The following is a 21454-nucleotide window of genomic DNA, read 5'->3' on the forward strand; positions in this document are numbered from 1 at the left end:
CGCAGGGAACATCTGGCCCTTTAGTGCAGCTGTGTGTACCTGCTCCATGCAGCAGAGGGCAGTATGCACCAACATGACACCTACATGCCTTCTCAACTCAGGAAACTGATTTCTTCAAAGTGGCTGGTGCAGATTTGATGCCCTGTAAATTGTACAAGTGTAACTTTGGTTGTGTGCGTTTTTTTGTTTTCGGGATACTATTTGATGGTTTTGTTGGATTTAAGATATCTGGCTCTGGTTTTGACAGAGGGAAGAATCCCCCTCCTCGACGTGGACGTGGTCAGTTGGCGTGTCCCGACTTGGAGTGACGGCTGTGCAGTCCTATGATTCCTCCTAAACATCTCTGCTCTGGCCCCCTTTTCTAACTAACTACAACGCTAACTTTAGTTGGATCCTGACCTATTTACATATATTCTCTGGAAGCCGAACACGGACGGGGTTCAAGATGTCTGTAGCGGGCTTGAAGAAACAGTTTTACAAAGCCAGCCAGGTTTGCAAAACTTTTTTTTTTTGTTGCCAACAACTGTCATGAATCGTTAGCCGCTAGCCTCGTTTAGCATTTCCAGCTAACTAGCGGTACTAATGTTGACTAAAGTTGACGATTTGTGCAGTGAAAGCTTCAAGATAACGATAAAAACACTGTGTGACATTGCATAAAACTTAATTGTCTTCATATGTTAGAAGTATATTTTGTCTCTAGGCTAGTTTAACGTGAAAGTGTACAAGCATCTTTTGATAACGGTGAGTTGAACAAGCGTCAACTAACTTTGGCTAATGCTAAGTAACATTATTATGATGGCTACGGTTTAACAAACAATCAGTATTTTCTGTTGTTATGCCCAGAAATGTACCAAGTGCTGTTTCTGTGCTCAACATTGGCGCTATCTCTGTTTGCCTTGGGGACTTTTCGGGTGACTCAGCTCAATACAGTAAAACAACATATAATAACAAATCAGGGAAAAGTTGTGTTTTGCACCGTGAATACTTTTGTACTTTTCACTTCTGAGAAAATGTTAAACCTTTAGTTGAGCTTCTTCTGTGTGATGACCCAGTTACCTGTTTTCCAGCTGTGTGTGGTTTTGGTTTGTCTTTACATTATTTGCAGGGAACCCGTGTTGAGTTAGAGACGCAGATACCCGACTTGGAAACGTACAACACATATACATGAATGTTATTTCTTTATGTCTGAAGCTTTGCGTGAGTGTTTTTAATTTGTGCCAGCTCGCTCAGTCATGGGCGGGGACGGTTAAAATATTTTTTGACTCTTTTTTTTTTTTTTTTTTTTCCCTCCCCTGCCTTTGCTGATCTAAGCAGGAAAGACGTTCGGTTTCTGCCCCAGTTTCCTGTCAGGAACATACTCGCATCCCTGTTGGGTTGGTTGTGAAGAAAAATAACGCAATTGTCATGTAGGATTGTTTTTACAGACTAAAGAAAATGTGTAGTCGAGATAGATAGATACTTTATTGATCCCCTGGGAAATTCAAGAATACAGTAGTTCACTAGAAAGAGATGAAAGGTATGATGCACAGAAGGAGGTGGGGAGGGAAAAAAAGGTGCACTTTCCCTTTATTCAACTGCAATGCAGCTTCTTCTCTTGCCAAAACTCCATGAGAGTAAATAACTCTTGACATAGCTCAGATTTTCTACACTAGAGGCATGCAGGAAGTTGGCTTGTTATCAGCCTGTTCCCTGCAGTTCACACTAGTTTTGTCTTTCACTGTGTCCATCCCGTTGGTTTGTTTCTCTTCATAGAATTACTCTACCATCAAGTTGTTTGTCAGCTAAGAAAATGTCAAACAGATAATCACTCGGCTGAAACTTGCTTAAAGCCGTGTAGATGAGCTTTACTGTATATGTCCACACTCGATTCGGTGTGCAGCTGTACAGTTAATTTAGCACTAATAATGAAGTTTATCAAATATATATCTGTTGTCATATCCTTTGATTATTTAGTTTGATCTGGCAGATCTCTCAGCAGACTGTATTCATGCTGTTGTTGTGACGTATACAGAGGTTATGAAGTTGTTTTAGTGAGCCCACTTTAACACAGCATCATGACTACTTTCTGGGTGGCTTTATTCCCATAAACAAAAAGTGTTGCATTTACTAAGCAGGGCTCAAGATGGTGTGAACACAGCCTTCATGTTTCTGGCCTCATCACAATGGGTCTTATCTCAAGTGGGAAATATGAGATAAGATCACTGAAGAGAGACAGCAAATGTCAGGAGGACAGAGTAGAGAGGATCACATGCAGCAGAGGGCGGATTCAAACCCACGGGCGCTGTGGCCATGCCCACGGCCTCTGTGAATGAGGTGCACGACTTAATCGCCGCCAGTTTATCCGACGCCTCAGGAAATGAGATTATTTGAGTGTCAGACTAGAGCAGTCTCCTTCCTTCTGATTCCCTTTTTAAAAAAAAAAGTGGAGGGAGTTTTAGCTTGTATGCAGCGATGTAGAACATTTGGAATCACATGCATCAAGACAAGTCCTTTACTGTAGTCAAATAATCTCAGTCTGAAATCACTAAGCTCTATTGATGTTTGCCAGATAGATTTGTATCTCCAGCAGAAAGGCTGCTGAATATCTGTCACGTCTTCATTTTGAACGTCTCGTGGCAGTCACATCTTTTCCTTTCAAAGTGTCATTTGCTGAGATATTGTGGCGCTACGTTTCTAATTGATCTAGCTTGGATCTTAAACAGCGTCTACAGCGCTAATCTGTGTTTCATCTTTGTGATTCTGATGCCATGTTTTTCCTATTAAGCGTAGAAGCTGTTAAACAGGTTTCCTTACTGACACGCGTATGATGGAGAATAATCTGCAGCTCATTGACAGCTCTGTTGTGTTCGTCTGCTAACCTTCTGTTGTCGTTTTGCCCATAAAGAGATTTTCTCCTGCTTAGTTTCACATGCCATGTGGGTAAACAAACCTGATCTACATCGGGCTGCTCCATGTCTCCTCTCTTTTTCATTGTGTTCAGGCCTCTATGGCCTTCTTCACAATGCATCTCCAAGTCTGCACACAAAAAGCCAAATCTGATTCCAACCACATGCACAGGTGTTTTCCAATGCGATTCAAATCTGATTCCGACAGATCCAATTCAATCTGAACATCTGGGTCACAACGTGACACCATTGACAATTACGATGTAGATCCAGCAAGCCGGAAATTAACTTTGTTCAGTGGAAGAAAACAGCAAACATAAAACATTAGTTGACTGCTCCTCAAGACTGTTTGTGTCAGAAATAGACAAACTTATTTGTCATCCATGTTGCTCTTGTATTTCAACGTCGTAACATAACCCGTTACCATATAAATCAATGTGGAGAGGGAGATCAGAACTGGTCACTTGCAATTTGTAATGTGGACTGTCAGTCAGTTAGATTGGATTTTAGGGAAAATTGGATTTGGGCGACAGTCTGAACAAAGTCAAAGAGTCAACTTTCTGGGCTTGACAGTCTGCCAGTCAGGCTTTGTGAGAGTAGTGCAGCTTCTAACCAAACACCAGTATGTTTATACCCAGTCACAGGATGAAAAGGATACCTGTTGTAAACTCACGCCTCACTGTAGCTGTTTACATGTTTATACCCAAACTTCCAGAGGATAACCTTTTGATTCTGTGTGCATGTCAACACTTCTGTTACACTGGCACAAGAGCTCATTGTTGTGACAAAATAGCTCAGCACTACAAAGTGGATAACAAATGTATTCATGTATTTTACTTTATTATCTCTCCCAAGTCAGAAAACACGAAGACTTTAAATGAAGTGATACATTCTCTGGTGGACCTGAGGTGCATAAGATAGCATGCTGAGTTAGCCCCTTAGTTTGGGGCTGTATCTTTACTTGTGACCTGAATCCCACCAGGCCCCCTGTCATGTGCCTACCTCATACAGATCCTACAGTTCAGTAGAGAGCCTGTGCTGCTGTTTTAAATAACAGCTAATATAGAGGAGGGCAAACTACGTTTATTTTGTTCAGTATGGTTATCCAAAAATTCAGTCATTTCTTTTTGAAGCCACAAGTTAAAAAAAAAAAAAATACTATCAGTTATTCGCATGATCCACAGGAACAAAAGGTACAGAAGCCAAATTTAAGCAGCAAGAAATCCAGCCAGTCCCTCAGATGACTGCAGTAGATCCTGATGTGTGTGCTTATTAAAAATAGACCTTTGGATCCAGAATCGTTTTGAATTAAAAATAGATTCTTCTTCGAAAAACCAAGCTCGAAATTCAGATCGTCAGTCGAACGTTTCCCCGGAGCAAAAGAGAGCGAGCAGTGTCTAGACTGCACAAACACGTCGGCCACATCTCAGTTCTGAAACCTAGCTGTGCCATTGAAACAGTGTGCTGGAGTTTGCCTGCACTGGTTGGTAATGAAAACAACAACATTGGATGTGTGGGACTTTGGTGATGGGCCAGGTTTTAATTTTCACTCAAGTCATATTGAAGTTTGAGAATCTTGCATCATAAAAAAAAAAAACCTTTTCATTAGTTTATTATGATAAAGTAGTGACGCATGATAAAGAATAAAAGGCACTTTTATAAATAATAAATAAATAAATATATATTGTTAGAAATGCCTTTTTCTAACACAGCGGCAGGACGCTTGGGTTTAAGTTAATGAAGTATTCATCTCAATAATAACTCAGAGTTCTCCACCATTTAGTTGGAAATGTGTCACACTGCTGGCCGACACAACAGTTATCTTGTATTCAGAGGAACGGAGATGTCTGATAATGAATCATTTCAGAGTTGAGCACGCAGAAGGATTATGGGGCCAATCTAACCAAAGTGAAATGTGCATTGACTGCTGCCGCCGCCGACAGACAGACAGACAGATGTTATGAAATCGACTTTGTTAACATGTGAGAAAAACATCTGCCTCAAATTCAGTAACATGTCCTCCTCATTCAGTGATGTGAAGTACAAATCGAAGGGACACAGTCGAAATCACTGAGTCGAGTTTCAGAGCCTCTCTGGCAGTGCGTCAGTAACTCCCTCTGTTTATACTGTTTAAAGATTAAGCCGGACTCTTACAAGCTTACCTTCAAACCTCCCGAGCAGGACACACTCATCACATCCTGCTGTGACACAATTACCACAGATGTGTTGCGAGACATTTTTCCTGGAATCATGGCAGGAAACAAAAGAGTTTGCACTGTATGTCCCCCTGTGAGCGTGCAACCAGTGACTGCTGTTGCGTGCCGTTTTTAAAAAAAAACCCTCCCAATCGACGGTGATGTGAGATGTTTTCCAGTCTTCCGCATGGATAGTCAAAGACGTTTTAACCGTGCAGCTCATGCAGTCAAGTTTCAAGTGTTTCAGAGTCACGATAGCCCACACTCGTGAAGCCACAATAAGAGTGTCCGAAATGAAATCTGCTCACAATGTCAGGTAATTAGCCAAGAAGGATGGACACAAGTATGTGTGTGCGTGCTACATGCTCGGGGATCTGTTCTCCCTTTTCTTGGACTTCTTTGGTGTGAGCTAAAAAAAAAAAAAAAAAAAAAACATGCTAAGAGATCTTCTTGGAAATACATGTGTTTCTAATCAGCGGGGTTCTAGTCTGCTCCGCTGAGTTAGACGGTCCGACATGTTTTCATCCTGTAAAGTGTAACCAAAGAGATTGCATAACTCTGTTTGTGCCGTTTTGCTCCAAATTCCTTTGTTCGAGTCACCTGAGGGGTTTAGGTTACGAGAAGGATTTTGAGACTCACAATACACAAAATACAGTTTTCCTTCAAATCCATTTTTGTAAACCAAAGTGTTGTTGTTTTGCACATAGAGCAGGCAGACTACTCAAAGCTCAAATCAAAACCATATGAGCTGCATTAATTAATTAGGGTTTTCTTCCCCCCCTTTTCTCTCTCTCTCTCTCTCTCTCTCTCTCTCTCTCTCTCTCTCTCTCTCTCTCTCTCTCTCTCTCTCTCTCTCTCTCTCTCTCTCTCTCTCTCTCTCTCTCTCTCTCTCTCTCTCTCTCTCTCCTTCTAGATGGTGAGTGAAAAGGTTGGTGGTGCTGAAGGAACTAAACTAGATGATGACTTCAGAGACTTGGAACGGGTAAGAGAGGAGACATCTTTTTATGGTCTGAATAAAAAAAAATTAAAAAAGCAATTTTTACCAAATGTGCAGGTCTTGTTGATTAAACGTACATCATTTCCTCTCGGTGTGCTCTGTTGTTGATGTTTACACCTCATTAAATGCATCATGTCATCCTCTGATGGTTTCAGAAAAGAACTACTCGTGTTAGTTGCTGACCAAAAACAGCAAAAATTTGCTTTACCAAAAAGAGAGAGAGAGAGAAGTCATGTAGAAGCTTGATGATGTAAGTTTGTGCAGAGTAGCTGTGATTGGCTAGATACACGAAAAGCTAACCTGGATTGGTTGTTTGGTTCAAACTGAATTAAAAGAAATACAAAGGGGCGGGGCTTACAGGTAGAGATCATAAACACGTTTATTTAAAGGAAAAGCTTTAATCTAACATTATTAGTGTTGAGTTATGATCAAAACGTGTTCCCCATAAATCTAATGATTTAGACTTCATTCACACATTGCTAGAGAATAATCAGCAGATGAATTGATAATCAAAAAAAGCATTATGAGGATAACTTCCTCATCCACACTATATGGAATTGTCAAACTTGATTTATGAATTGTAACCCAAGAAATTGCTAGAAATGTTTCACTATCCCTCCTTGATTGATGTGTGTGTGCTTGTAGTTGCTTCTTTTACAATTGTGTTGTGTGTTTGCTGTGATTTATAGAAAGTAGATGTGACCAGTAAAGCAGTAGTGGAGGTTATCTCCAAAACGTCAGAGTACCTTCAGCCCAACCCAGGTGAGCAGCTTTTATCAGCATGGGGTTTTTTTCTTCACAATTTTTTTTAGACACTTTGAACTGCGAGATGTAATTAGTTTCCACTCCTCTCACAGCGTCTCGGGCCAAACTGTCCATGTTGAACACCATGTCTAAGATCCGTGGTCAGGTGAAGAACCCCGGCTACCCTCAGGCTGAGGGGCTGCTGGGAGAGTGCATGGGCAAGTTTGGAAAGGAACTCGGAGAGGAAACTAACTTTGGTGAGTTTATTTGTGTACACTGAGGTTTTACACACTGGGGAATGTTGTGGTTTGTTATTATGGGGTTTTTGGGTGTGCATGGTTATGCTTGTGTGGTTTTCTGTAGGATTCTTTAAATACTGATTGATAGTTTACCCAGCACATGCTTTTTTTTTCTTTCTTTTTTAAAACTATTTTAAGTTATATATTTCTATTTGTGTGTAAGTGGTTTGTTTAACACTTCCTGTTTCAGTGCGAGTGGCCTGATCCTGTGGTTCTACTTTTCTATGGAAACCTAAATTTCCCAAAAGGATCAATAAAGTTCAGTCTAAGTCCATATCTACTCATCTCAATGACCTATTGATGTCTGTCTTTGTGGATTAGGTGGAGCGTTAGTAGACGTTGGAGAAGCCATGAAGAGATTGGCCGAAGTCAAAGATTCTCTAGATATTGATGTCAAACAGAACTTCATTGATCCATTGCAAGGACTGTGTGACAAAGACCTCCGAGAGATACAGGTACTCAGGAGAACAAACGTGAAGACGTACTAGTGAAACTGCCTGACAACATTTTGTCACATTTTTAAAAATTTCCTTTAATGCAAGATAGTCTCCATGTCTTTTCCCTCTCCTAAACATCGGCTTATCCCCCGCCTCAGCACCACCTGAAGAAGTTGGAAGGCCGTCGCCTGGACTACGACTACAAGAAAAAGCGCCAGGGCAAGATCCCAGACGAGGAGGTTCGACAGGCTCTGGAGAAGTTTCACGAGTCAAAGGAAGTGGCAGAGACGAGCATGTACAACCTGCTGGAGACTGATGTAAGGAGCGGGTCGTCGCTACTCACTGGGCATGTCAAGATTAATCACGAGGCAGTTAAAAATCGATTCAAAAGGTGTCAAGGTTCGCATCAGTTCTCTGAAAAATGAACGGCAGTAGTATGGTGAAGCGTCGGCAGCATTTAATCAACAGCACAATGAGAAGCTCCAGTCACTTCTGGATTCTCTGAAAATAAATCATATCATGGGTTGAGGGAATAGTTACATCCCTACCACTCAGTGTGTACAGTTAGTGTTTATGAGTCTACGTCCTAAAGGTCAGGGTGTCCTCCTGTAATAACTCGGATGTCGGACATTTACCACTTTGAATACATTAACATGCATCAAATAAACAATGTAGAGACGCTGTCTCTGCAGTCCTTATGACTGTATACAAATTAAATAACCCTCAAATATGTTCAGTATTTCTAGACAATGAATTTAAAATGACACATTTAGGGTTTTTTTTTTTTTTTTTTTTAACTCTATCTGGTTCAAAATCCGTTATTGAAACGTGTCAAAAGCTGTTTGAGCAGTCAGACGACTAGAAAGTCTTGCGCAAGCGCACGTCTACTTTTCAGTTGATTCCTCCCACCCCAGCTTGGACGGGCCACTCAGCTTCAGCCCGCTTTACTCGTGTGACATAGAAGCCACCACTTTATCTTGCTTTCCAACACACGCCCACATGACAAACACACTCCAGTAGTTACACTAGTGAGAGTAAGGACACACCCATTCAGCACAGTGCAGCTCTGAGACACACACACAGGTCTGTAAGTCAAACAGTTAGACAACATTTCATCACAGTCTGGGTTTAAGAAGCTGGAACATGTTCGTGTTCTGCAAATGAGAAAAAAGAAGCAAGTAGAAACGAGAGGTTAGCGCATATGTCTATGTGCATGCATGTCATGGTTGATTTGTGCGCGTCATTATTCTCAAGCGGTTAGTTTTAATATGGAGGACAATTTAGCTATGTGAATGTGACCAGTGCTATGTGAGGGAAGTGAGTCTGATATATATATTTCCTGTCATTTCTCTTGTGTCAGCCTTTTTTGATCTGGTTCCTTATGTCTGTTCAGATGTTTGGTATTGGTAAAGATGTCACATCTCCAGGATGTCTCTGTACTATGTACTATTCTTTATCATGTCACTGTTTATCCATTGCAATGACAGATTCAGAAGTTAAAGTTCAGTCACACTGATTGTCTGGTGTTGTGTGTGTGTGTGTGTGTGTGTGTGTGTGTGTGTGTGTGTGTGTGTGTGTGTGTGTGTGTGTGTGTGTGTGTGTGTGTGTGTGTGTGTGTGTGTGTGTGTGTGTGTGTGTGTGTGTGTGTGTGTGTGTGTGTGTGTGTGTGTGTGTGTGTGTGTGTGTGTGTGTGTGTGTGTGTGTGTGTGTGTGTGTGTGTGTGTGTGTGTGTGTGTGTGTGTGTGTGTGTGTGTGTGTGTGTGTGTAGATCGAGCAGGTGAGCCAGCTCTCTTCTCTGGTGGAGTCACAGCTGCAGTATCACAGGCAGGCCGTGCAGGTGCTGGAGGAGCTCTCTGACAAACTCCGAGACAGGTGAAGTACAGAAACCTGATACACTCACACAAACACACACACACACAAACACCAACACACTCTGTGCTCCATGTGACTGTGCAGCTGTCCTCAAGTAAGCTGCTAGCTCACTTATTTCACGTATTTCCTCTGGACGTTTGCACGCGTCATGTTGTATTTGTTTTTCTTGTTTTAAAGGATGCACGAGGCTCAGACTCGACCAAGACGTGAATACACACCTAAACCCAAACCTATCTTTGACTTTGGAGACGACGAACACTCAAACGGAGGCTACCCGACCTCGATGGCGCTGCCTCCTTCACGTAACTCAGGTAAGAAAGCTAGCAAGGAACAATAAACTTCTTCTTTTTTTTTTTTTTTTTTCTTTTTTTTTAAAGCGAAAGCTAAACAATCTCCCTCCTTGCTCTCAAAGCTGCACAAAGGTGCGGCAGTAATCTCTGGAAAAGAGCTGCTGTAGCTCTTTCTCTCAAGACTAAGCCAAGAACGCGAAACTCTAAATTGCAAACCTGCAACTAATCATCCCCACTGAGCAGGAAAAGGTTCGACAAACCGTCTTTTTCTGCAGACTTCTGAAGACACTGAATGTTTATCTGTGAAAGTCAGTCACTGGCCATGAGAAAATTGGCGTTCTCTTCCGCATGTGCAGAGTGTGTGGGTGTGTGTGTCAGTGAGTGTGTGTGTCAGTGTGTCCTGCCCTGTCGCCTGGCTGGCCTTTCTCCAGCTGACCTTTTTCCTTTCTCCCCTGACGTCATCAGTAGAGCCGTCTTTCCCCTTGGCCAGATTGTCCTTTCGGAAACCAAGATTGTGTGAGTCCCAGATTGTGTGGGCCAGTTTTTCACAGTCACATTTTCTGCGCTGTGTAAACGGTGCCGTGTGCATGCACAGCTTCTGGCGTGAAATGTAGGGGGCAATATAGAAGTTAGATCTCACTGGGTGGATACATTATTAGACATTTTTTTGTTGCATGTGGAGTGTAACAACAACGTGTGCTACCCCAAACATTCAAACCCCATGTTTACTAAAGTAAAAGTTTCAACCTTTGATGTGCTGTCTTTGTGCTATCGTCAGTTTGCTTTTAGTTGCATTTTCACACACATCCCATGTGTTAAGTGAATGGGTCATCTTCTCTGACACCTGGACATCGTCTTTGTCAACTATTCTTTCATCACCTGTTTGCAGCAGTGAACAAAAAGACACATCGAGCAACCACATAGCCTAAACAGTGAGTCAGTTAGCAGCCAGATCTACCAACTACAGAGGCAGGAAGGTGAAGTCAGCGTTGTCCTCATGATCATTAGAAAAGGGCTTTAAATTCATGTTGATGCTGCTTTGTAATTACTGTGCATCAGTGTTGATGTCGCAGCTCGTCTCTGTGCATCCAAGTGGGCAACAAAGTCCTTTATAACCATAATCAATCCAAGATCATGAACATTGACATGACGTGCAAAATCTGCTTGGAATATCCTCGTTGGATCACAACGCTGAACAGACTTCTTTTTAACAAGCGTTTGGCAATTATTGAACAACTGCATAACATGAGCTACGAGAGAGCGCTCCTGACTCTACACTATTCATACAAGTGTTAGCATCACGGTCTTTACACACACACACACACACACACACACACACACACACACACACGGACTCAGTGAGTGATCCAAGCTTTCCTCGTCTCTTGCCTGCCCTGCAGTCTGTGGGGCATACTTGATACAATGAGAAAATTGTTTGTAGACAAAAAAGCCTGGTTTGTCTGTGTGGAGCGCCACTCTGCTCTGCTGATCTATGTGAGGTCACAGCGAGAGAGAGAGAGAGAGAGAGATGGGAGAGAGAGAGAGAGAGGGAAGCGACGGATAGAGTGAGGAGAACAAACCGAAGCTGGTTGACCAGATCGTTCGGTTTGTTTATGTCCTACTAACATACATTAACAATAAGTGCTGTGCCGCACATTTAATGATCGTTTAATGATCTCTTAAGGTGTGCAGTGTGACAACTTGCTGTGATCCCTCCTTGTGTCTAAAAGCGTTCACATATCGTCCTACCCCACGCTCACTCTTTTGCCCTCCTTGTTTGTGTTTCATCAGCCCCGGAGCAGCCGAGCTGTAAGGCGCTATACGATTTTGAGCCCGAGAACGAAGGAGAGCTGGGCTTCCGCGAGGGCGATATCATCACCCTGACCAATCAGATCGACGAGAACTGGTACGAGGGAATGCTGAACAGCCAGTCCGGATTCTTCCCTCTTAACTATGTCGAGGTCCTCGTCCCGTTGCCACACTAATACAAAGAGCGAGAGATCAACGAGGAGACTGAAGGAGAGGAGGAGGAGGAGGAGACAGAGAGAGTAGAATTGATAGAGAGGGAGAAAGTGAAACCAAGGAACGGTCTGCAGAGTATTCATTTTCATCTTCAGGTTCATCATCATCTTCACCGACGAGCACTTTCTGTCAACAGGATTTTTTGGGGAAGATGGTCACTAGTCAAAGTCCAGACAGGAGTATTAAGCTGTACCACCCAGAGGTAAAAGGATTGAATGGACACACAATGCCAGAACTCTTCAAATGGCAGTCAGAAACATTTCTCGAAGGCTAACTATCAACACATTTATAAAACAATATTTTCTCTAACCACAAATCTGATCATCTGGTGACTTCAGTGACCGGGTTACACATTCATATTGATTCTTCTGTGTGTGACTGAAGTCTGTTTCAAGCTCAGGTTGGTCACCAATCAGCAGTCAGGTGTCAGGCTGAAGAGGTCCACCTAAAGCTCACACTTAAATGTCATTTCAAAACTGAAAGCTTTTGTGTGTGTGGGCCCCCTTTGGGACTTGTGCTCGTCTGCTGGTGCCACCTGCTGGCAAAGCTTAAACTACATTTCTTAAATGGAACCACACAAAACTAGAGATGTAGTTTAACGTGTGCATAAAAAAAGAAACAAAACACTATTCCAAAAAATTTCACAAGAAACACAAGTTTAAATGTATGATTTAGACATTTTTCAGGTTCAGCTTTTTCTAATGCTCTTTTTACCATCAGCTGTGCACTGATGGTAGCTTGAGAAAACAAAAGGCCTGAATTTTTTTCTTTTTTTTCTTGTATTTCAGTGTTTGATTCAAGTCAAGTCTGAACCTACTACAGCAGTTTTAATGGTTCTTACTGAATATGTGAGAAGATGTAATTGCACCTTGGTCCTCTAATGAGATTTACTCCACCACTTGCTCCACTATCACACACAGACCCAAAGTGTAAAGCAGACGTTGCACCTTTGTGTCACTTAGGCAGGTGTGTGTGTGTTTGTCATCCAGAGATGCAGAAGGATAGATTATGTAGGGATCGTCTGTTAAGTCTGTTCAATGGAGGAAACAGAGCCAAAAAGTCGTATTAAATGCAATAGAAACATGATTGTGAAACTGCAAACTATTCTGTCACACAGCCATATTTACATTTAGTTTTGAGCCTGTTTGGGGAAAATAGTTTTTCTTATTGAACCCGGCGTAAGGCGCCTGTTTAGGGATCACTGCTGGCAGTGACTTGATCTTTTCATCACTAACTGTCCCACTGTTGTCTGTCTGCCCTATAGTCCGATACTGTGAACTCAGCCCTGCTTTTAAACTCATCCTGACCTTCTGATGATTCACCATCATCACAACTCTGGTTCCATTTGTTTGTGAGTACATGGGGCTGATAGAAACAGAATTTGTTTCTTTTAAGTTGATCTTTTTCGACAAGGCTGGTTCCTTGTTTTTGGATTTAGCCACAGGTGAAGTCTGATCCAAAAAAATAAAAAACACGTTTGAGTACGAGCGAGTAACCTGGAGCGAAAGGGAAAACATCAAGGGAAAAATATGTTTATACCATTTTGACTTTTGGAACACTTTTGTTACCAAAAATAAATCCTGAAAGAAACCGTTATCATTTCATTTCCCCGCTGCCAAACACTTCCCCCCTCTCCTGACTTTGGTCCTTGTCTAATATGTTTACATCTAATGCATTTGAATGCTTGCATCAAGTTCAGGGTGAGGTTAAAGGACTGTCCAAATCACTCTGTTATTACAACAAGTCCATGCTTTGTTTTAGTGCCTTTGGAAAAGAACAGAGGTAAAGTACTCTTTCTTTTCTACATTTGGTTCTTACTTTAGCCTTTGGCACTTTTTCCTGTGTAAAGATAAAATATGTGCAAATTCCTGCACATCTCTGACACTACGGGCAGTTTCTTGGACGTGTAGTTTGACAAATGAGAGGTGGAAACTGTTTTTTATGTCTGTTTTAAAACATGTTTGAAAAGAAATGTGCCACTGATTTCTCCTCTAAAGGGCTATGTGTTTATTGAATCAGTCTTAAATGCTCTTGTAAACAGCATGAATTCATTCTGGCTCTTTTATTGTATTATTTTTTTATATATAAGACCTTAAAACATTTAAATTAATCTTTGCATGTAGTCCTCTATTTCACCTTTTTATAAATGTACGTCTTAGATTTAAGTCGCCTTTTTACTTTTGTTATACAGAGTACAGAATTTAACCGCAACATTTCTTCTATTATCAGTCATTGTACGTGCTTCATACCTGTCCCCCATCTCCCCCCACTTCTTACAATAAATAATAAAGAGAAAAGCGCTCCTGTTGCATTTATCCATACTGCAGTCTTTTGAAAACAACATAACGCTGGTTTAAAACACATTTTAAACATTTAAAGCTTATGCTTTTCAGTAATTGTAATGATTTTAGTGACTTTAGTTTTGGCCTATTTGATGCATCTGGATCTTATTCTTACACCCAACTGCATATGAATGTTAAAAAAAAAAAACATGCATTTGTGACTTTATCTTTTTGTTAACTTCCTGTTTATGTTCATATTGAGAATTATGTGACAAAAAACGAGAACACAGGCATGTTTAAATAGTTCCAGTGTGTTTATTTCAATGTTTTGTGGATCATCAGCAGGCTTAAGGCATCGCTCTGTCTTCATACACGTACATCGCACAGTCCACAGTTAGTAATAAATACAGAACAGAGAAAGAGGAAGCAAATATCTGTCCTTGCCTACAGGACTCATGTCTTACAAAACTTAAGAGGGCCACATTCACAACATAACACACACACACACAGGTTGGTAAAAAAAATGATTGGCACAGTGAATAACTAGTACCACATTGCAGCCTTAAGGAACAAAAACATTCAAGAAAACAAAGTGAGGAACAAAGTTAAGCTAATACCTAGACACATTTGCATACTTCACTAAGGTAGCAGTTTTTGCCTTTGCCGTTTTCCCCAACAACTGCGCTATTGGTTTGGTCTTTAAAGGCAACAAAGTTTACATTGTACACATACCAGCTCATTCTACAGAATACTGGAGCAGACAGGCACCCATAGGTCCATGTGCGAGGAGTAAACGGTCAGTCGGGGACGGATTCCATGTCACATCAGTATTTCCTCACTTTAATACAATGCTTTCTAGTTTGATTTATCAACTTTACTATTATTACAAACTCCTCTGGATAACTATGTCATAGATATTTATACTTCCAAAAGAATCCAGGTTTTTTGAACTCAATGTGTCATAATGAAGTGTCGCTCAAAGACCAAAGAATTAAAGGCATCTGTAAAGCCGGGGGGGGGGGTTATATTGTACATCCTGTCCTGTCACCTCTGCACAAAAAGTGTTTGAAATTAAACCACTTTAAGTAGGAGAGAAAAACACACACACACACACACACACACGCACACACACACACACACACGCACACGCACAGAGCAGACCTCATTGAAGGTTGTTCAGCTGACTGTAAACATGCTCTAAGATCTGAGAGTAGGCCTGGTCTTTGGGAGCATGGCAGCTCAGAGAGCCCTGAGGAAGAAGATAGAAATTGGTGATCAGTGTGTTAAAAGTCATGACAGAGGGAGAATGCCAGGAGGAAACTCTTAAGGTGTGCATGGTTTAGATTTTCTTTCAAATAAAGGCTTACCTTTATTTTGTCCATCATGGTCGTATCAGGACACCAGTACTGGCTGAACTGGACCAGATCGGGAGCAGCCCTGTAGAAGTCAACCAGCAGCATCTGTGGAGGAAGTAACCAGACCCTTTCTATAATGATAAACAGTACCACATAAATGTATCCCACTAATGTGTTCACATGTTTTAGGGTGCTGTGTCTGTACCATCTCGTTAAGAACGTCACTGGTGAGAAAGTTGTCTTGTACATATGTGACCTCCACAGCCACTGGGATACCATAGTCATTGGACCGTTGCTGCAAGGGGACAGAAGGTTTAGGAGTTTGGCAGAAACCTTCGTTACATTTGCAGAATCAAAAAAAACGATAGAGTAAGTTTGAATTTTAAAAAAAAGAAGGTATGACATGAAGCAGAGAGGGTAAAATGTTTGTTCCTCACCTCCGGTGGTGGTACAACCCAAAATGGAGTTATTGTGGACGCCACACCTTGATTTCCGTGATAATATGGACCTGAATAAGACATAGCATGGAGCACTTTACTGATCTCTCATTATTGCAGTGTTAATGAGCCCTCAAAGTTACAGGGTCTCATTCCCCTTTTGAAAGAAGAACAAAAAGACAATTTCCCTGATGTCATCATATTATTAAACGTACCACAGATGATGCCCAGGCAGGGCTGGAAGCCGTTGTTTGAACCCTGCAGCCTCAGCTGGTGGTCCATCTGGGAGTCGATGTCCTGCAGTGACGGTAAAGCCGGACCTCGCGGGTGACTGTGGTACCAGCCCACTAACGACAGACCGCGCATGAACAGGTTCTGACAGATCTGGAGCGGGGTCAACATGACTGTCACTGATTAGAAAAAAAGAACCTGCTTCCATGTTGTGTCATTTGAGTGACAGAAAAATGAATGAGTAGCACCACATTAATTATCAAGGGCAGTACACTGAAAAAGCTCAGACATACTGTAGATGAGCGGACAATGTTTAATGTTGCTCATTTCGAAAAAAACCCAAAAACAAACCTTACCTTACTAAGCAGTTTAACATCATTTTCACTTTCAATGCCTGTATAAATGTGTTTTATTTGCTTTAATTGTGTCAATATACGTGCTGAAGTTTCAGTGAAAAGACACTTTTTAAGATTTCATATGAAGGTGATATTTCTGTCAGTGCTTGTGACACTTTTGTAAAATGGAAACTTCTTGAAAAACTTTGCTTTCTGGCTTTAGTAAGAGAAATGCATGTTGACATGCGTTGGCTGCTTAACTCCCCTGAGGTGCTGAAAGCACTTGTGAAAGGCTCAAAATGGCTGTCGTTCCCTTTCATGTTCTCAGAAGGCATGCGTGCTCTTCGTGCAGACTAATGATTCACAGATTCATTTGATACCTCTTCCTCAACAGCAGACGCAGAGTCTTTGTCTGCCAGTCTGGTCCGACATGGGAAAGCCCTCAGAATTGTCAGCACTGAAATACAAGGACAACAGAATGAACCATGAGAGGGTTAAAGCTGGAATCACTTCTACCTTCTACGGCTGTGTGTTTAACCACGAGTGCTACGGTCACGCTCACGTTGTGTGTTGGTATCCCATCTGCCTCCGAGGTATCCCACCACCTCACTGGTGGTCAGGTGACAGTGGAAGTCCTGATGAGGAGAGAAAGTTTGAACTGTTTTTCTCCTCAGTTTTCATCAAAATGAATTTCTTTTACTCAGAGTTGCTGCTTACCATTAGCAAAAGCACATTACTGGACACGGCTACATTGAAAGGCTGGAATCTGTTGATGGCCGAGAAGGCTGACAGCTCCACCAGTGTGTGTGAATCTCTGAGGACACAAGGAAGTGTCAGTCACACTGTAATGCAGTATGTGTAAGAGAAACACATCGGTCAAACACAACAACATAGATCTTCTAGAATAAAAGTCAGTACCTGGAAGCATCCCTGGTGCCCAAAGTGCAGTATCTGACAGGAATTCTCTCTCTGTCCGATCTCCGTGAAACCATTATGTCTGAAACAGTTCAAAAGAACTTTTTCTTTTACAGGTTGTTCAAAACTAGATGATCATGAAAATGGGAGGGGGAGGCAATTCTACCATGTAATCCTGGTTTGCTGTTCTTGTTCTTCTCATCTGTGTTCACAGCTGTCTTCCCTTCCTCTTCATCCTCATCATCATCCTCCTCACTCACCAGGCTCTATCATCACAAAATATCAAGAAACGAAAAAAAAACAAAAAGACAACCAATATAAGACAGGCTAACGTAAAAACAGCGGGGTAAATTGTGTAACTAATTCAAACGAATGGGTCTCATGGTCATTTTTTCCTCCAAATTTTTTGGGGTTCATAACATGTAATTGGAAAAAAACAACAATTAAATTGCACATAAATTAAAACGGAAACTATTGCTTTTCTAGAACTACACCATGTATGATCGACTAAGGTCCACTTTTTGTTTCTGTTGCTGTCCGAGCTAAAATATACAGATGTTTGATCTTGACACGTTTGATTTCGAGACTCAGACTACAATGTTTATCTCATATTTAAAGATATAAGAGTATCACAGAGAAAAAACACACGTTATCCTCTCACCATGTCTGCGCTGGGTTGGTACTTATGCAGCCATGTGGTTTTGTACTGGACCAGCTTCTGGCCCCGGTAGCGTACAGACGCCCAGCCACAACCAGACTTCTTGGCTGGGTTGACCAGACGTTTGCAGTGTGTCGCCCAGGCACTTGGGGAGTTGAAGATCTGGCCTGTCTCTACCCATCTTATTTTCCCATCAGTCAGCAGGTCGCCTACAAAGTTCTTACCCTAAGGAAACAGAGAGGTGAGAATTTGTAATTAAAAAAAAATCAAGCACCTCTGTGTTTGCCCCTTTTTAGCCACTGATTAGAGAATATTGTATCATTCCAGGTCCACTTTAATAATAAGTGCAAATTAAGATGAAACAACATGCACATAAATAATGTATAACAACACTGTTACTGTACCAAGCTGCAGTGTTTGTTATTACCAGGTAGTGGATTGCCAGCACGCCATCTCCTGGCTCTACAAGCCCATCCTTGAGCAGGACCCTCAGGGTGATGCCTCTCCGGGTCAGCAGCGAGCCCCGGCCAGAGCTGGAGCGCAGGTCAGCCTCCTCTCCTCCACTCAGCTCCTCTTCATCCTCCTCTCCTCCATCCTCCACCACCTGTGGAGAGCTGGGTGGCTCCGAGCCTGAAGACACACACACACACACACACATCATGGATCCTAATGTGCAAAGGTCTTCCAAAATGACATGTCAATCATCAATTCATATTTATTTCTATAGCACCAATTTATAACAAATGTTATCTCAAGGCACTTTACAAAAAGAGCTGGTCTAGACTGTAGCCTATGTTATATCATGTGGCTGATATATTAGAGCACAAAGAAACCACAATATTGACAGGTTAGGATGCATTCACTTAATGTTTACTAATTGAACATCCTGCTGTGTGAGATACAGAATTAGTCATAACACTCGATTAATAGTAAAACATCTGTATTGCTCACTACTACAACAACATCAGGGACAGTCTATTGGTATGCTCCTAATTATAGTAACTTTGAAAGGAAAGCTTCACTGTCAGAATGCTATGTAGCACATCACATCATTTAGAAATGTTAGAAGTCGTATCGTGCCAACAGACATCTCAAGGGGCCAAAAGAGCTGACAGATCATCTAAAATGTCATTTCATTCATTACGGCAGAGCTATGCGGTTGGTCTTTGTTTCCACCTCTCATTAAGGCACGGCTCTGTTCTTAAGTAGAGGCCTGTCCCTCCTCTTTTAATTTCCTTCACAATTACAATTAAAGCCCTGTTTTTTTTTTTTTATCCTCACCCATATCTCTGAAAGCGTCCGAGAGCGCCTTTTAAATCCAACTCGGTGAAAAAGCTGCTTCTTTTCGGGGCACTTGCTGCTGTGAGGTTGAGCTCCAGGCAGATTACACGGTTCGACTTCGCCACACTAGCTCATGCTATTATTCAAAAACATAAAATGAAGGCGTCCGAGGCTCTGCAGTGTAGTTTCCTTGTTGTGTTGCTTTAATGTCAGTTCCCCTCCCCTTTCTTTCTCCCTCTCCCCGTCCTTGTCACTCTCCCTGTGTTCTTCTGTCTGACGACCAATGCTGCTCTCATAAGCCATTATTCGCATATTTCATTAGTCTACAAATACTACACAACTAGTAAATCGATAAAATAGTCGGTAACAGAAAAAGGAAACATTATGAATGTAATTTAAAACGTAAACAATGGGGCGATAAATGTGCGATGAAGTGTCGCCCCGTGAGGGTGAACCAGCCACTATTGGGCAGATTAAAAGTGTATCTTTAAGAATGCGGAGTCTCTGTGTATGAGAAACCCGACACAGGGGCTTAAACTAGTGATTTGTGTGGTATAATAACAAGACCTAGTACGGTACTTTTCTCAGTTTAAGCTGTGGTTTTTTTCCTTCCTACACCGAGCTGTCCCTCCTTTTATCTCCGAAAAACCGCGTATTTACCGGGAAGCAGCCTGCGGAGGGCAGCAAACCTCCGGCACGGTTCAGTTTCTTTTACCCCCACGTGGTGCTAACAGAGTGTTTAGATGATAAAGAACAACCTTAAACTAGGCTGTGTGTTTGACTCCAAATCCTCTGTAACAATGTGTGCTGTAGTGGAAATTATAGGCTACTTACTATATTATCTTGTATCCTAGTGCTTTTCCAGTTTTATTTCCTTTTGTTTTCTATGATATGAAAGGATACATTTGACTTTGACAGCATGTAGGCCTAATATGAAATATATTATGAAATATGATCCATTTTAAAAGATCCAACAACATTTCAATTGGAATTAATTCAAATGTGTTGGATTAATGTATTGTCATCAATATTTCTCTTGAAATAGGCTACTTTGATTTCCACTAGTCTATACTTGACATTTTATTGTTGTCCTCTTTGAGGAGCATATTGCCGGTTAATTTCTTTGTAAATTAACACTTGAAATTGTCTGATATTGGCTTTAACGACTTGATTTGATATGTTCTTCAACACAAAAAGGCACAAAGAGGATAAATTGGGACTGATATCACAATTTAAAAGACAATGTGTACTGTTTGTCCATTAACTTTCAGGTGAACTTGCAAAAGTCATACAGTATAAAAAGTAGCTTCATATCAATCTTCAATCAATCAATCTTTATTTATATAGCGTCAATTCATAACAGGCGTTATCTCAAGACACTTTACAAAAGCAGGTAAAGGACCTTACTGTTTGTCTGTTAACATTAACAAAAGGGCAGGTAACAAGACCATGCTCATTGTTATGTTTACAAAAAGCAGGTAAAGGACCTTACTTATGGCTATATTACAAGAGCCCAGCTTAATCCGTCATGGCGTGGCAAGAAAAAACTTCCTTTTAACAGGCAGAAATCTTCAGCAGACCCGGGCTCATGACGGAACAGCCATCTGCTAAACTGTGCTGGGCTTGAAAATGGGATGGGGGAGATGGGACAAGATGCAGAAAGAAGAATAGGATGGGATAGGTTGGGGGGGGGGGGGGGGGGGGGGTCTGGGCAGGCCATCCTCAGGGGGGGAGGGGGGGGGGGTTGTTTGGGCAGGCCATCCTCACCAACAGTCCCAAGGAACCTAAGAGAGCTCAAGGAACCTAAGAGAGCTCAAAAGGAGAGGTTAGAATACAAAGATAGTGACAAGCTACTGCTTGTCACTATAGACATATCTTATTACTATAAGGTGAGAAAGCTGGGAGAGAAAGAGGGAGAGAGAGATAAGAGATCCTGGTGCCAGTTCCCCCGGTAGTCTAAGCCTATAGCAGCATAACTATGAGCTGGTCCTAAGCCAGCCCTAACTATAAGATTTATCAAAAAGAAAAGTTTTAAGTCTATTCTTAAAAGTACCTAGTGTGTCTGCCTCCCGGACCCCGACTGGTAGACGATTCCAAAGGAGCGGTGCCTGATAACTAAAGGCTCTACCTCCCATAGTACTTTTAGAGACTATAGGCACCACAAGCAGGCCTGCATTCTGGGAACGTAATGTTCTTGATGGATAGTACGGTACAATTAA

General features: G+C 41.7%; 2 protein-coding genes across 2 annotated transcripts; one reads left to right on the plus strand and one right to left on the minus strand.

The window, feature by feature from the left end:
* The first annotated feature begins 73 nt into the window (after positions 1–73).
* On the plus strand, positions 74–14049 carry sh3gl1b (SH3-domain GRB2-like 1b). Its single transcript, XM_079349570.1, has 10 exons — positions 74–490; positions 5994–6062; positions 6767–6839; positions 6935–7078; positions 7442–7575; positions 7716–7874; positions 9326–9429; positions 9607–9740; positions 11511–12463; positions 12495–14049. The coding sequence occupies exons 1-9, from the start codon at positions 446–448 to the stop codon at positions 11702–11704; spliced, it is 1056 nt and encodes a 351-aa protein (XP_079205696.1). The 5' UTR covers positions 74–445; the 3' UTR covers positions 11705–12463; positions 12495–14049.
* Positions 14050–14318: 269 nt separating this feature from the next.
* mpnd (MPN domain containing) lies at positions 14319–19943 on the minus strand. Its single transcript, XM_079349560.1, has 13 exons — positions 19236–19943; positions 18382–18584; positions 17958–18179; positions 17463–17562; positions 17300–17378; positions 17099–17195; positions 16944–17016; positions 16762–16838; positions 16031–16199; positions 15816–15886; positions 15584–15673; positions 15391–15483; positions 14319–15272 (listed from the first exon to the last, which is right to left on the minus strand). Exons 1-13 carry the CDS (start codon positions 19237–19239, stop codon positions 15186–15188), a joined length of 1365 nt encoding a protein of 454 aa, XP_079205686.1. The 5' UTR covers positions 19240–19943; the 3' UTR covers positions 14319–15185.
* Between the last annotated feature and the right edge of the window lie 1511 nt (positions 19944–21454).

Source organism: Symphodus melops, assembly GCF_947650265.1.
Source record: "Symphodus melops genome assembly, chromosome: 8".
NCBI classification, from domain to species: Eukaryota; Metazoa; Chordata; class Actinopteri; order Labriformes; family Labridae; genus Symphodus; species Symphodus melops.